This window comes from Diaporthe citri (assembly GCF_014595645.1).
Source record: "Diaporthe citri strain NFHF-8-4 chromosome Unknown scaffold_7, whole genome shotgun sequence".
Lineage (NCBI taxonomy): Eukaryota > Fungi > Ascomycota > Sordariomycetes > Diaporthales > Diaporthaceae > Diaporthe > Diaporthe citri.
The window spans coordinates 3,691,862-3,705,585 of record NW_025064852.1 but is presented as its reverse complement, the minus strand read 5'-3'; the positions used below and the strand labels follow the sequence as shown (position 1 = coordinate 3,705,585).

The 13,724-nt window shown below is 53.0% G+C and overlaps 4 protein-coding genes across 4 annotated transcripts; 1 reads left to right on the top strand and 3 right to left on the bottom strand.

The window, feature by feature from the left end:
* Positions 1–87: 87 nt before the first annotated feature.
* On the top strand, positions 88–1,237 carry INS49_014136 (uncharacterized protein; the record flags this gene model as incomplete). Its single annotated transcript, XM_043174827.1, has 2 exons — positions 88–936; positions 1,079–1,237. The coding sequence occupies 2 exons, from the start codon at positions 88–90 to the stop codon at positions 1,235–1,237; spliced, it is 1,008 nt and encodes a 335-aa protein (XP_043021772.1).
* A 191-nt stretch (positions 1,238–1,428) lies between these two features.
* Positions 1,429–3,111, bottom strand: INS49_014135 (uncharacterized protein; the record flags this gene model as incomplete). The annotated part of the gene is made up of 1 exon (XM_043174826.1): positions 1,429–3,111. The coding sequence occupies one exon, from the start codon at positions 3,109–3,111 to the stop codon at positions 1,429–1,431; it is 1,683 nt and encodes a 560-aa protein (XP_043021771.1).
* Positions 3,112–4,013: 902 nt separating this feature from the next.
* Positions 4,014–4,355, bottom strand: INS49_014134 (uncharacterized protein; the record flags this gene model as incomplete). The annotated part of the gene is made up of 3 exons (XM_043174825.1): positions 4,014–4,074; positions 4,106–4,157; positions 4,241–4,355. 3 exons carry the CDS (start codon positions 4,353–4,355, stop codon positions 4,014–4,016), a joined length of 228 nt encoding a protein of 75 aa, XP_043021770.1.
* A 7,135-nt stretch (positions 4,356–11,490) lies between these two features.
* On the bottom strand, positions 11,491–13,203 carry INS49_014133 (uncharacterized protein; the record flags this gene model as incomplete). Its single annotated transcript, XM_043174824.1, has 2 exons — positions 11,491–11,514; positions 11,560–13,203. 2 exons carry the CDS (start codon positions 13,201–13,203, stop codon positions 11,491–11,493), a joined length of 1,668 nt encoding a protein of 555 aa, XP_043021769.1.
* Positions 13,204–13,724: the final 521 nt, after the last annotated feature.

Here is a 13,724-nt window from a genome sequence, read left to right as displayed (position 1 = left end):
TACGCAGAAAGGTTACTAGCTGAAGCACCAGCAGTTGAGAATCATGAAGAATATCGAAGATACATCGAAAGGGTTCGTCGGAGAAAAATGCGCGATGAGATCACCGCCTCTAGCACATTCAGCGATTACTTCGATGCGTTCGCTGGTACCAATCCCGAGCCATATTTACAGCATACCCTGTCCGAGAGTTCTCACGATAGGTCTGGGGAGCTCGGCCCAGAAGATGGGTTCGCCTGCGCAGAATGGCTGGAAAAGACTTACCTCAACACGCGGGCCGTCAACACATTCTACCGATACTGGCGACGAGTTCTCGTTCCGGAATATACACGTCGAGCTCTCTCGAACGACAGCGACCGTCTCATTGCTCTTCAAGCTATCGCGAGTGACATACACTCAGGGATCCATGATCGGTACCTCGCCGGATTATGGGAGGGCGATCTTGTCAACCAGCTCTGCTGGCAGTCTCAAGATAGCCAAGGCCTCCCTGCCGACAACCAAAGCCCCTCATGGTCGTGGTCTTCTATCCGCGGCCCAATCATTCCGTTCCTGGCCGAGGAGTTCGAGGACCACAGCGCTGGCCTGGAGAAGATGGCCATTATCAACGCGGACTGCCGGCTGGCAGGCGAAAAGCCGTGCGGCAGGATCCTGGGCGGGTCCATCCTCCTGGATGCGTCTGGGATGGACGTGCGATACATGAAAAATGCGGAAAGGGGGTGTTTCGACTTTCATGCACACGCCTGGAGGCTCGGGGACCCAGACACGGTGTCATCTAGGCCGCTGAAACTGGAATTTAGCCCAGACACTCCGCTGGGCTGCGGGCCCGATGGATCACTGACCAGATCTGCGGACTCTCTGGACGCGAGGCATTCCGACCGCGCCATGTCAGCCATTCTTTTGCTGGTCAAATGTTCACTGGCCGGTTATTTTTGCGTCATTGTATGCAGTCGCGTCTCAGCAAGGTCTAATCACTGTCGCCGTATTGGAATTGGAATTATCCGATGGGTGGACCTCGAGGCGTTCTCGTCACATCTATTCAGGAGAAAATTCGTCCTTATCTGATGGTTATACATAAATATAGCATTACATCAAATCCCAAGAGATACCGTTCATGCTATTCTCATGGCCGCCGTCAAGGTCCCCGCCCATTACGCTGGGCCAGGGATGCGAGCCGAACCCGTACAACGCGGTGGGCAATGTCCTCGCGGATGAAGTGGAGGTCCTGAACAGCGTGGGGTAGGCATTCTGTGAGCTCATCCCATCTGCCGCAGTGGGTGTGGCGTCTGTCCTGGCTGGAAAGGCAGGGGACATGTCGTCCGTGGTCTGGGCCGGTGGTGCGGTCCTGTTCAAAGACGGGGATGTTCAGCAGGAGAAAAAGGGAAGAGCTGGGGACACTGGAATCCTGGGAGGATCAAAGAAAGAAGACACGGCTTACTCTAACCATGGGAATTGCGTGAGCAGGATGTCGAGATTATCATGCGCGGTTCCCTGCAAGTCCAAGTCGGGCGCGGGCACAGCGCCGTCAACATTGCCCTCGCCGTCTAGTTCCTGACCAGAGGATTGTGCTCTAGGGGCAGCTCTGCTGCCACCACCTCCATCCTCACGCGCAGACCAGAAAGCGTCCTTGGCGGCAGTCAGGATGCGCTCGCTGAGCGTTATCTTGCTGAATCGCGGGCCGTGGTGATTCATAAGGTCAAGGCAGCGGATGCCATCCTGGACGAGGTTAAAGATAGTCGCCGCGTCAGCGGCAGTCGTGCGCGCTGGCCCGTCCAGCACACGGTACAGCAGCGTCAGACACGCGCCCATGACGTTGTACGCCACACCAGCATCTTGGTGCATGTCAGGCACACGCACCATAAACGCGTCGAGCGCCAGCCCGATGAGGGCCTCGGACGCCTCCATCGCCCGCGCAATGCTCCCCTGCAGGTCCGCGATGCCCAGCATCGCCGCCTCCGTAGCGGCCTCGGCGTTGGTGGCGTGCATGCTCGCGAAGCAGGCCAGCGGGCGGTGGATCAGGATCCGGCAGTGGTAGTAGGCCAGGCCCAGGTGCGTGCGCTGGATCTCCTGCCAGGCGTGGCGGCTGGGGGGCATTGTGGCGTCGAAGAAGTGCAGGAAGGGCGGGAGGGACCGCGTGGCCTCGTCCAGCTCGGCGTCGCACTCGTGGGCGGTGCGGTCGATGCTTGCCGCGTCGGCGGCGGTGATGGCGCAGTAGATGTCCGCGCTGATGCGGTCAGCCGTCCTGGCCATGGCGGTCATTGCGCGTACGAAGGCCAGGTTGGTGTTCTCGTCGGGATCGGAGGCGGGGAGGTCTTCGGGGAGGGCGACGTCGATGAGGTCGTCGCGGAGGCACGAGGGCCGGCCGAAGCAGAGGGTGGCGAGGCGCTCGTTGGCGTATAGGCTCCAGAAGGTGACGCGCAGGCGGTGCATCTCGGGCCGCGGGCCGTTGGCCACCTGCGCGCGGTTCATGCCCAGGGCGAGGGCGTTGACGGCGGCGTGGCTCGCGTACAGGTGCGCTTCGTTGGGGCGCATCAGCTGGATGCCGAAGATGGACTTGAGCATCAGCAGGTGTACGCCGCCTAGCGACGTGTCCTCGAAGGCGTGACCACGTAGCTGTGCCCTCGACGCCAGATGCCAGGCCCAGCGCTCCAGCACTTGAGCGTCCTTTCCCGGCGACAGGCTGGCCATAATGGCGCCGATGGCGAGCACCATCAGCACGATATTCCTCTCGGTAAGCCGGTTGCCCTGGCATATCTGCGTGGCAGTCCCGGGCTGCTGCGGTGGCTCCCACAGGTTGTCCCAGGCCCGCTCGATCTCGGCACGTACGAGGAAGGGGAACTGCGGGTGGCAAACCTTGAAGTAGGTCGTGAGGAAGCAGTCACCCATGTCCCTGGGGAGGAAGGCGTGCAGGGCGTTGGCCTCGTCACGCAGCTCTGGTGGCTCAGGTGAGAAGACGAACTTCTCCAGGCCCCAGATATGCATCGCGGCCGGCGGGTTGTTAGAAGTTGGGCCATCTACATTGTGATGGATGCGCTGGTAGAAGGACTGGAAGAAGGCAAGGTTGGACGCAGGACCGTAGAACTGGAAGGCTCCCGTGCTGGCCTGGCAGATGCCCATACCTGACCGAAGTTCGCGATGTCGCTTGGCCGCGAGTGGGCCGGGACAAGGCGTGCGTGTCCGTGGTTGTGTTGCGTGAAGCTGCCCATGTGCAGTGACGGGTGCTGAGCCCTGACTGTTTGTGTTGGTGTCCGTGTTGGTGATGATATGCCCACCATCACGAGCGGGCTCGGCGACATGATCCTCGATCCCACGCCTCCGTTTCCTGCCCCGCGGCCTCAACGGCAGATACACGCAGTCCCGCCCATATTTGCTGCATGATAGGCAGCTTGGACGCTCGCCTGAACAACGGACCTTACGTCCCTTGCAGCTGTTGCAGGCGGCATGCAGGTGTTGGAGGCCCGAGCCGACGTTGGCTGGCTGGGCCGCGTCAGGTTGGGGTTGGGAAGCCATGCAGTGGTGGCCGAGGCGAGGTTTTGAGTTGGGCGATTGGAAGTAGACTCATGACCATGCACCCAATTAGTCAGCTGTAATTACTAATTTCCCTGGATTGCAGAAAACACGACAAGTCATTCGAGAAGAACGTCTCATCATAACTAATAACTATATACTTTAATGTCCTAGTGTAGAAGGCTTGGATATCTACATCGAGTACCCAGAGTATTGAAGACCTTGTCCTATTTCTATGCCCTAGTCGGTTTGGAAATAGGTCCGACCAAGTTAACGCCGCCAACCCAAGCAATCAAGAGCTCCTTGCACTTTTGCAACTCAAACATCTCTCCGTGCATCGCGCCATGAACATATGCCTCCCCAATAAATTGATACGGGCCATCATGCCTGGTCTTTCGCAAGATCACTGGCACCTTCCCGCCTCGGAGGATAGATATTTGGTCACCAGGAACAGCCCACCGAGGCGCCAGTCCAACTAGACTATTAGTGCTGCAGAATAGTCGTCGTTCGGCTTAAAGCTGTCTGCGTGCGTAGTATTTTCCGTTGTTCGAAGGGTACGGGTCGTATCCATATCTACGGAGCAGTGGTTCAGCTGCAGACAAACCCAGCCACATCAACCACCCGATCAAAGTACCAATCCGTACCGAGGAGCATCCCTGACCAAATGTCAGGAGACGACACGTCTTGAGCTGCCATAAGTCATTTTTATAGCAGGGCCGCAACCTCTCTATGTTCTCACCGGTCTCGCCCAAGAGGCAGGTGCGCAAGATCGCGTCCTCCATGGTCTCGCCCGTGTGCGCATACTGGTCCCCGTTCTTGGCGCTTAGTTTTCTTGCAAATTCCTCCCAGGCCATTTTGATGTTCATAAAGCGCAGATTCTCGCGGGTTACATCATCCAGGTGCAGCCAGGCGGCTTCAATCTGTGTCGTCGCCGTATGCAGTTTGTGGATCTCGAGGGTGTCTCTTCCTTGCCGCGGCACCAGCGGACATCATCTGTACCTCCCCGATGAGCTGGCCCGGTATTACCATAACATCGTCATCTCCTACCCTTGGCGCAATAGAAAGGCCACCGCTGGCATTGAAACGCGTTCAAGGGCTGGATTCATCAGGCAGAAGCATGCCCATGCCTGTCAGGCTGTGCGGTCAACGTAAATTACTTCATAGACACACCTCTAAAGTTAGCGTGGAGAGAAGCTTTAAATACCTAAGAATAGCGCGATCCTTTTAATTTGTAATTCAATTAAATTGAATTTATATTCGTTGAGAAATATGCGATAATATTGCTTTAATGATCATGTGTATGCAAAATGGGCGTGTGTCGACACGGCGGCGTCACTAACGTGGTTTTGGTGGTGTGGAATGCAAATGAGTGTAATAGATTACAGGGCTTGCAGAGGGCCCTTGCAATTGGTCTTTTGGCTCAGTGGTGTACCCCCTGCTATTCTACACCGCGGGGATACCACACATACTCAGCGATGAGAAATGAAAGATTGGGGGCCACCTCGATCGGAGACCGACGGACGAAATTGTCGAAGCCAACGTATATAGCTATAAGAGGCGTAACCCAGCTCCTCTGAGTGAGATAAACCTCCAAATCATCAAAGTCTTCAGTCCGAATCTGATGGATTCTCCCCCTCTGACGAGGAGCACACGGCAGCGGGCCTGGTGAGGTAGGTACCTACGAAGTCAATCATTGAGCTGATCTCAGGAATTTGCAATAGTGATTTCGGGGCGGCCTTGCGTACCTTAGTATTGGAGGCGTCCATCAAGTCATGAATGATCGATCTTTTTCCCAGTTGGAGCCCGTCCCACCGCAAAAGAGACATGTCCAGGGCAAACCAACCGGGGAACGATCACTCCTCAGAGATGCGAAACCGTCTGCCCCTTTTTGAAATGAAATGGATCGCAAGTGGAGGAACTACGTGTCCCACAGACGCCGGAGCTGCACGGCTCGAGGCCATGCGCTTCAAGGCTGGAAAGCATAAATTCGCCTGTGAAGATTGGGATGTTGATCGCTCGTGGACACAAACAATTCCTGGTCGTTTTCCGACTTACTATAGCCGTCGTAGGTCCTATAGTAAAATCCCTCAGTCCTTTCGTCGCTGTGTTGGTCCGTTGTTCGTCTTTCGTGGTCTTCCTCTTTTTCGTGGCTGTCCACCAGGACCATAAGAAGGTCCATGTGGACAGTCCTCCTCAACATGATTCTGGTGTTCCTCGAGGCCTGTCCCTGCATGGCTGTCGGTTCTTTTGCCACAGTGACAGATGTAGGGCGCTCCACGCCTGCATTGGTGATCTTGAAGGTGACTCAAGTGGTCTGCAAAAATGTGGCGTTGACCACAGCAACAAGTGAAGAAGACCTCTGTGACGTGCTTGAGGTGATCACGCAGGCCAGTGGCTTTGTTGCTGTCTGTTTTTGTTCCGCATACGCAGATGTAAGGGCCAACTGACCTGCACCTACGCCTCGTGTCTTGAATGTGGGGCAGGTGGTGGTCACGACGATGGCGACTGCCACAAGAGCAGGTGTACTTGAGATCCAGATGTACGTCCTTCAAGTGTCTGCACAGGTCCTTGGTGGAGATAAATTTCCGGTCGCAGTCGGGCTCAAAGCAACGCCAAGGGCCCGAGTCTGCGAGCCGATGCGTTTCTGCGAAGTGCTGCAAGGCTTTTTTGGCGCTGGGAAACTCTCGTTGGCATTTCCTGCAGTGGAGTTTGCTTGGTGACGGCGGTGGACTTGGACATAGCAGTTCCGAGGTCGGCGACCAGGTCGAGGATTGAGGAGGGTAGTTGATGAATTCGTCGAAGAGATCAGAGGATGATTGTGAATCAACAGCAGCGCTGAACGAGTTCAGAGGTGAATTTTGACCACCCTGGAAAGATCCAGCACTAAAATCACAGTCGGCTGTGGCTAACTTCTGGTGCCGTTGGTCAGACACCCCCGACACTTCGCACAAGCCAGGGCCAGGGCACTGTTCGGATGTTCCGTGTGGTAGACCTTCTGGGATGGCTGCATGATTGTATAGCTCCACCTGCTGATGCCATTCCAATTCGCAAAGAAAGCAAGGCGTATCTTGTTCTATGCGGTGATCATGATGGGCACCCAAAATGTCTCATGCGCCGAGCCGATGCTCGGCACGAGACTATTCGAAAAGCTTTTGGAAAAAGGCGAGAGAGTCGGAGGACTCAAAGAGGTACCGTTTTGTTGATTCCGTTCTGTGAGATTGCATCAGTGCATACACTCTTCTCGTCGACAGCGTGTCTCTTCGTCGTGAATTGAACGATTCGGGGGCGTTTCACTCACTTACAGAAACAACGAAGTCTGATCGAGGGGATCAGTCCTCCGCAAAGGACTGACTTCACGAGGAAGTGCCAGCGTTGGCTGCGGAGTCGTCGATTGAAAGCACATAAGGCTCTGAGTTGGGGACTGGCTTGCCTTTTAATCCCACTGAGGGTGGCGCTTACGTACACCAGCATATTTTCCACTTTGATCCGACGAGCATGGTATTATTAGGTGGCGTCTCTAGGGAAGGCATCTCATTTGTCAGGTAATCAAGGGGATCAGGCCCCAGTTCCCAATTCGCCAGACTGAGCTTCGTCTTGCTCCGAGTGAGATGGTCCTCCTTCCCACCGGTGCGGGGGTCGAATCATCCACAGGGCCCTTTAAATCATTGGCTCAGTTTCCAGATACATTGGTACCTAATGTGTGCCCTGCATTTCTGGCCGCATCCGCAGCCTGCGTCACTGTTCTGCAAGCATGGAAGAAAATTGGCCCTCCAATGGATACTATGCAGTATGCAAAACAACTTGGCAACTGACATACTCTGCGTTTTTCAGACTATATATGTACAACACGATGATCCTGGCCTTTATTTTGAATGGTCAGTACGTCCGAGGCTTGTTGTTGATGAGCTTGGGAGAAGGCGAACGTCCAATCCAAAAAGAAATGGCCCACGAGGCAACGCTACATAGCCCCGAGAATAAAGATCTTGAGTCCCAAAGCTGAGTTTGTACTCAAATGGGGATCATATATTCGGCGGTGATGGGCTGTGGCTACAAAAAGCTCAAATTCCCAGCATGGAGTATACTTCCTGCTCCGTGATTCCCAGGCCCAGAGTAATTCCTCTGTTTGCAATCTACTTGACCAATCCAGCAGTGAGTAAGTCCTTCACAACAGCCTGTACTTCCTGAGTCATTTTGTACTTGATCATTCTACCATTTAATTACCTAGACACTGCTACCCTCATCAACAAGAAGAACCCAGACCAACATGAATCACCAGGCTCAAGAGGCAGACACGACATCATCCGGTGCTGGGTGTACTCAAAACGGGCAACATAATAAAGGTTTGTGGACTGTCTTGCCTCCCCCCCCCCCCAGGTAAACAACTAGAAATGCAAGTGCTCAACTAATCCTGAGGTGAAGGTGGTCAGTCTGTTACCTTGGCTCGCTGGCTAGATCAAAGCATGACAGATGAGCCCTGGGCGGCCATGCGTGTCACGGGCCCGGCTAGACAACAGTCATGGGATTATAACGAACGTCCTATGAATGCTGGAGATACGGATGGTACAAGCATGAAGGCGGAAAACGGGTCAGCAAAGGGCATATGAACATTTCGAGTGCAATTCTTGGACTAGGGGGGGGGGTGGATTTGTCTTCTCTCGCTTGACTGAGCGGCGGAGCACTGTTGCTGAATATGATGTTTACTACTTGAAAAGCAATTGCAGGCATTTCTATAAATTGTGAAATCTACCTGCATCTCTGATGCATTATATGACGGAGACGCAACTACTCATTGAGACATGTCACTGCCGAGAGAATATTTCTACTGACATTTCTAATCCGTTACTATCCTAAGACTAAATCAACCGGCTCATGGATTCTCTCCCAGATATCTGCGAGGACTGTACCACTAGCCTGTCGGGTTGCCCACCCATTTTGCCACGTGATGCAAAGCACAAAGTAACACGGTCTCCGAGGTAAGTCCCTCATCGTTTTCCATCGGAGCTTCTCATCTTCTGCCAGTACCTCATGCGGAGTTCTACCGGGTCCACGAGGTTTATGTGGTAGGTCGGATGAGCCATCAACATTTGCCCTCAGCCTCTCCTTTCCAGATCCTGTTAGACCATTCAGTTCTGTTGTCCACCCTTTGGCCACTGCCACAAGCTCAACACTTTCGTACGAGAGAAAGCGTTCGGCATCTGCTGATTGATGAGGCTGTAACCTGCCGGCAGGTTCTCCGTCGCAAGAGTACAGATCGATGTGAATTGTGTCTTGAATTCCAGGAACAGCTTGTCTCGGAGACAGAAAAGCTCGCGTCGTCTTTGCAAATAGAAATGGCAGATTCCCAGGTGTTTCAATCGCGCGACTTATTGAAGGTATGGGAATGGGATACCTGGACTGGAAGAATGGATTGTCCTCTTCTTCTTCGAGACCCTCCTCTTGCGCCACCTGGTATCGCAAGGACTTCCAATCCTTTGATAGCTCTTTCCATCCTTGGGGCACCTGGGATGCTTCATTTTCCGCCATGGTTTTGAACTCATACCACCTGCATTTGATGGGCCTCATCTGGCCGGGCGTCGGCGTCGGCGATGGCGCTGCGAACCAATCGGCGACGGGCTCTACGCACCCTTCGGGAGACCAGAACACGTCGAATTCGCCGTCTCGAAAAAAATCAAAGTCGCCTTGCCAACTCATCCACGACCAGCTCGGTAAGTAGTCTTCGCTGTGAAGAGAGTCAGCTTGCGTGACCCGTCTCTTCATTTCCCGATTGCTTGCTGCGTTTCTTGGTCTCCAAGCCAAAGCAATATCGAAAAACAACTCAGGCAGCCCGTAATTCAGGCCTCCCAAAAAGAGGCCACCAAGATAGTTCTGAATACCTAGAAACGCCCTAAGTACGTCTCCTTGGAGGCGGAAGTGTCGTTCATTGAATCCTGAGGCGACGAGACCAACCAAAGTGTGCAAACTTGGACAACGTCTTTTCATCCAGAATGTGTGGGGCATCTGTATCAAATGGTCGAACTCTATTTCATGCGCCTGTTCTTCGCCCCATTTCACACATTGACAAGCCCAGCGGAGAGGTCCGTCCGTGAACACAAGTCGCCTTGGGGCAAAAGCGAACTCCTGGTACGTCCATCCACGTTCGATGTATGTTGTCCCAGTGGGGCAAGACACATCCGGCTTGTCGCAGTCTCTGAGTGGGCAGGGGTCTTTAAAATGGGATAGCTTCTCCCCATCTGCCAAATCCAGAGTGATCTGTTCAACAGACCTTGGTGCTGCTGATACTCCTTCAACGCCACGCAGCCCATGGTTGCCATCGGTCCCGGCAAGGGCCACGAGACATAGAACTGAATTGGCATAGATTAGATGCATCGCATTCAAATCGTGATAGAAGGCAGCCTTATCGTCTTGAACAATACAAAGGCTATCCACCCATAGGTACCTTTCGCCCAGGAATTGGGTAACTTTGATGGCGTCGTAGACCGTCCGAGGTATACTTGGAGACTGATCAACAAGCAAGGAGCCGCTTCTCTTAAGACGCTCAATATTTTTGCGAGTAGTCTTCAAACCTTGCACCTCACCCCAGGTGTAGGACAGAGTCACGTATCTCGCTGTGGCTGGACTGAAGGGCACAACGCATAGTTCGCCGACGTCGACTAGCCAATTAGGGTGTGCAGTTCTTCCGGGCTGTACTTTCATCCAAGAAGGTTTATGGCAGTGATGACCGTGTTTATCCAGGCATCTGGAATACCAGGAGCGTGCGACCAAGGGGTGAATCCATCGAGGGTGCAGAATGCGAGCTATCCCAGCATGTCCAGGCTCATCGGTCCGGAGCACCAGCTCACAAGTCCTCCGAAAAATGGTCCTACTCTCCAGATAAAATTCGAAACAAATCGTTCTTGTGTTGGCGCCACCTTCTACGGCAAGGCCCCATAGTTCTGGCTTGTCCGTGCTGTCTGGCCTTCCACTCTCCCACCAATCTCGAATCCATTCAGCATGAGGACACGGCATATCCATAACCTCAGCCACGGTTCCAAGCCGGTAATCGAAGTGTGCATTCCCTTGCATACAACCATGCATAATTTTCTGGCACACTCGACAGCCATGCGGTTCCACATCCCCAACGTCGAGACTTGGCGATGCTGACATTTGGGCTAAACGATTCTGCAAATAGTAGAACTCTCTTGTTAAGGGTAATTGAGGGGTGACGGTTGTATGATGATTGCGAGGAAATCATCACCTTGTGGTCGTCGGAGAATACGCGAGTGCATACGGTGTGACAGGCCTTCGGGCATTCGACAGAGTGACCTGGTGGTGAGAGACGATCAGCATATCTGACGTCAGATAAGCGGCAGCGAATGCAGAGCGTGTCCAATTGGGATGAAGGATTTGAGGGGAACATGCTGCAGCGTCTTCGTCGTGATGACATGCGCAGCAGATGCCGAAATGATGCCAGGCGACCCATACTATAGACTATTTGTACTCTTTGAGTTCCTCCACTAAGCTGGAACGACAATGATTGTCCTAGTGGGACAAGAGACAATGTAGGTTGTAGGCAATTGCAGTCAAATTCGCTATGCAAGGCTTTAGACAGTGACTATGCAATCTGCTTCTGCAATCCAGTGTTGTGTCAGAAGCCGCTAATTCGCACCAAGGCGACCCATACTATACGTATGAAATTGCTAATTAGGATATGTCTCACTTGGCGGTTGCTCGATGAGCATACATCTGGACTTTATACAATGCCATCCATCTACGAGCTTCCAAATTGAATTCTTACGAAACGTGCACAATGCCTTGTGTCTGGCTGCTCTGAAAAGCATCCCCGCACTTAATTATCCAAGTAATACCCGGGTGACTGCAGGGCTGGCGGCATCCCACGCATATTTGTCTACATGAGCGACGCATACTCTCTCCCAGAAACCCCTCATCTGGCACCATCTGATCAACATAATATCTCGCATTGACCAGGGGGGTCTCCGTGCAGTAGAGACGTTATACCCTGGTTTGAACTGAAACCTGTGTCAGCAGGTTGGCCTAGCTCACGGGTCCACACAAACTTACATGGACAGGTTGACTTCTTGAAAGGAGGATCCACTGGAAGTCGTCTGAATAGTAGTCGTCTTCAGAAACATTTGGCATTCCCCCGAGACAATATCCGCAGGCTTGTCCCCGCTCGTAGACCTGGCATAGCATGCCAAAAATTCCTGATTTGCCCGTGTTTTTCTTGACTACTGTTCCTCTTGCATCGACTCTGAACTTCATATCGACTTTGAACGTCGAAGCCTTCGTGGAGAAACATTCGACGTCAAGAACTGTGTAAAGCGGCGTCTGCACGGCTGCCCCCTCAGTCAGGTTTACAACTTCGACATATGGTTGTAAGACTCCTTCAATCGGAGCCTTGGTGTATGTATAGGTCTTGTGCCTAACCTTCACCTGTGACTCGACTGCTTCAACAGGAAGGCGCTCTGCTATGACTTCGTCATCGAAATAGGCCGGGTCTTTCCAACCTGCCCATGACCACGAGGGGACCGTTTCGATTCTCTCAGGTGAAAGACCCTGCGGGCTGAGGTGAAATCGCAGTGCACGGGGCAGAAAGCTCATGGGCACGGCCGATATGAGTGGCGTTCCCAACAAATCTGATATGAGCTGTGCGATGCCCTGTATGGCATGAACCGTGTCCTTAGCATATCTAAGTTTCCGAGTGCGATACCGCTGAACGATCATGGCATATAGTTTCCAGATGTCTTCCAATCCGCGTTCTCTTGTACCATTAACTTGAATGGATCCGAGAGAATGCATGTTGAAAGAGATAGGGGGCTGCAAAAGCTTGTAGCTGTGACCAGCTGTTCTATCGAGCTCTCTGTACATGCCCTGGCCACACTGGAACCATGTTGTGTGAAAGTCGAAGTATAAGCATCGTTTTGACATGAGCTGTTCCTGCAGGGTCCATCCACGTGTCTCGTGGGGTGCACCAGACTCCCAAATACTCGGGGGCGAGACGGACATGACAACGTCGCCGCCACGCTTCGTTGGCAGCCCAAGTCTTGTCCCCGGCCGCAGTCCTGGAAGCGGTGACGTCGCAGCCACTCCAGCGTAGGCGATGATGGTAACGAGAGCGTGAGAATAAATCACATCCATTTTCTGGATGTGCGCCTGCTTCTGAGTCGTGTTGTCCTGCTCAATACAGAGTCTGTCAACCCAGAGATATCTCTCGCCCAGTCTTCGCACCACGTCCATCGCGTCTTTTATCGTCTGTGGGATTTCGTCCGTATGTTTACTAAGGCCTTCTTTCTGACCTAGGGAGTCTCTGTTTTTGGTTGTGGTTGCGAACGAGTCATACCCGCCCCATACGTAGCTCAGGGCCAGATAACGATATTGCGTAGTGGCTGGAATGATCATCATATCTTCGACGTCGATGAGCTGTATATTGATAGGGGTTTGGTATCTTGGAAGGTCCCAGTTGTCATGATTGTGTTGTGTCTCGCATTCGCGGAGCAAGCGCGAGATTGTCCGGAAGTCCATGGTCGGGGCCGGTTCTTGGTGCTGGGCCTGGGCCACATCATGTTCGCCGATCAGCACGTAACCTAGGATCCTCTTCTTGCCTTCCAACATCTCCAATTCAATGTAATCAGGCGAGTTTCCAATAGTCGCTATCGCGGTAATTTCTGTCGATTGTGGCAGGTCGATTGGGAACAGGTGACGCATGCAGAAGCACAACGGACAGGATTCCGTTGTTTCCTTCGCCATACGATCAAACTCTAACTTCTGACCTCCCATACTGTTCCACGTATTCGAATTCACGTATTTAAAGCATTCCAAGAGTTTTTCGCAGTCCGAGCACAGAGGCAATTGTAAGACGGAGTGCATGAAAGAGGCGGGAGGCTCTGGGCGCCTGTCTCCATTGGAAATTGTACCCCAGGAGTGATTCATGACAGAGATAGGGCTGGGCCGAAAGAAAGAGTAATGATAAAAAAACAAACCAGCTCTAAATAAATTAACTGGAACGCGATGGTTGTTAAGCAAAGGCTAAATCTTTCAACATCGCATTTTGCGAGCATTGAGGTGGAGTATTTGTGCTTCGGCTGAGATGTAAGATATCTGTCAGGGAGCTTAGGGGTCCCCAGGGAGGAAACCAGGCAGTTAAGTCAAGGAAAAGAGAGTGTATCCACTATCGTGCTGTGGCTGGCGGAGGAAAGGAATTTCAGGTCAGGCGGATCGGCAAGGCG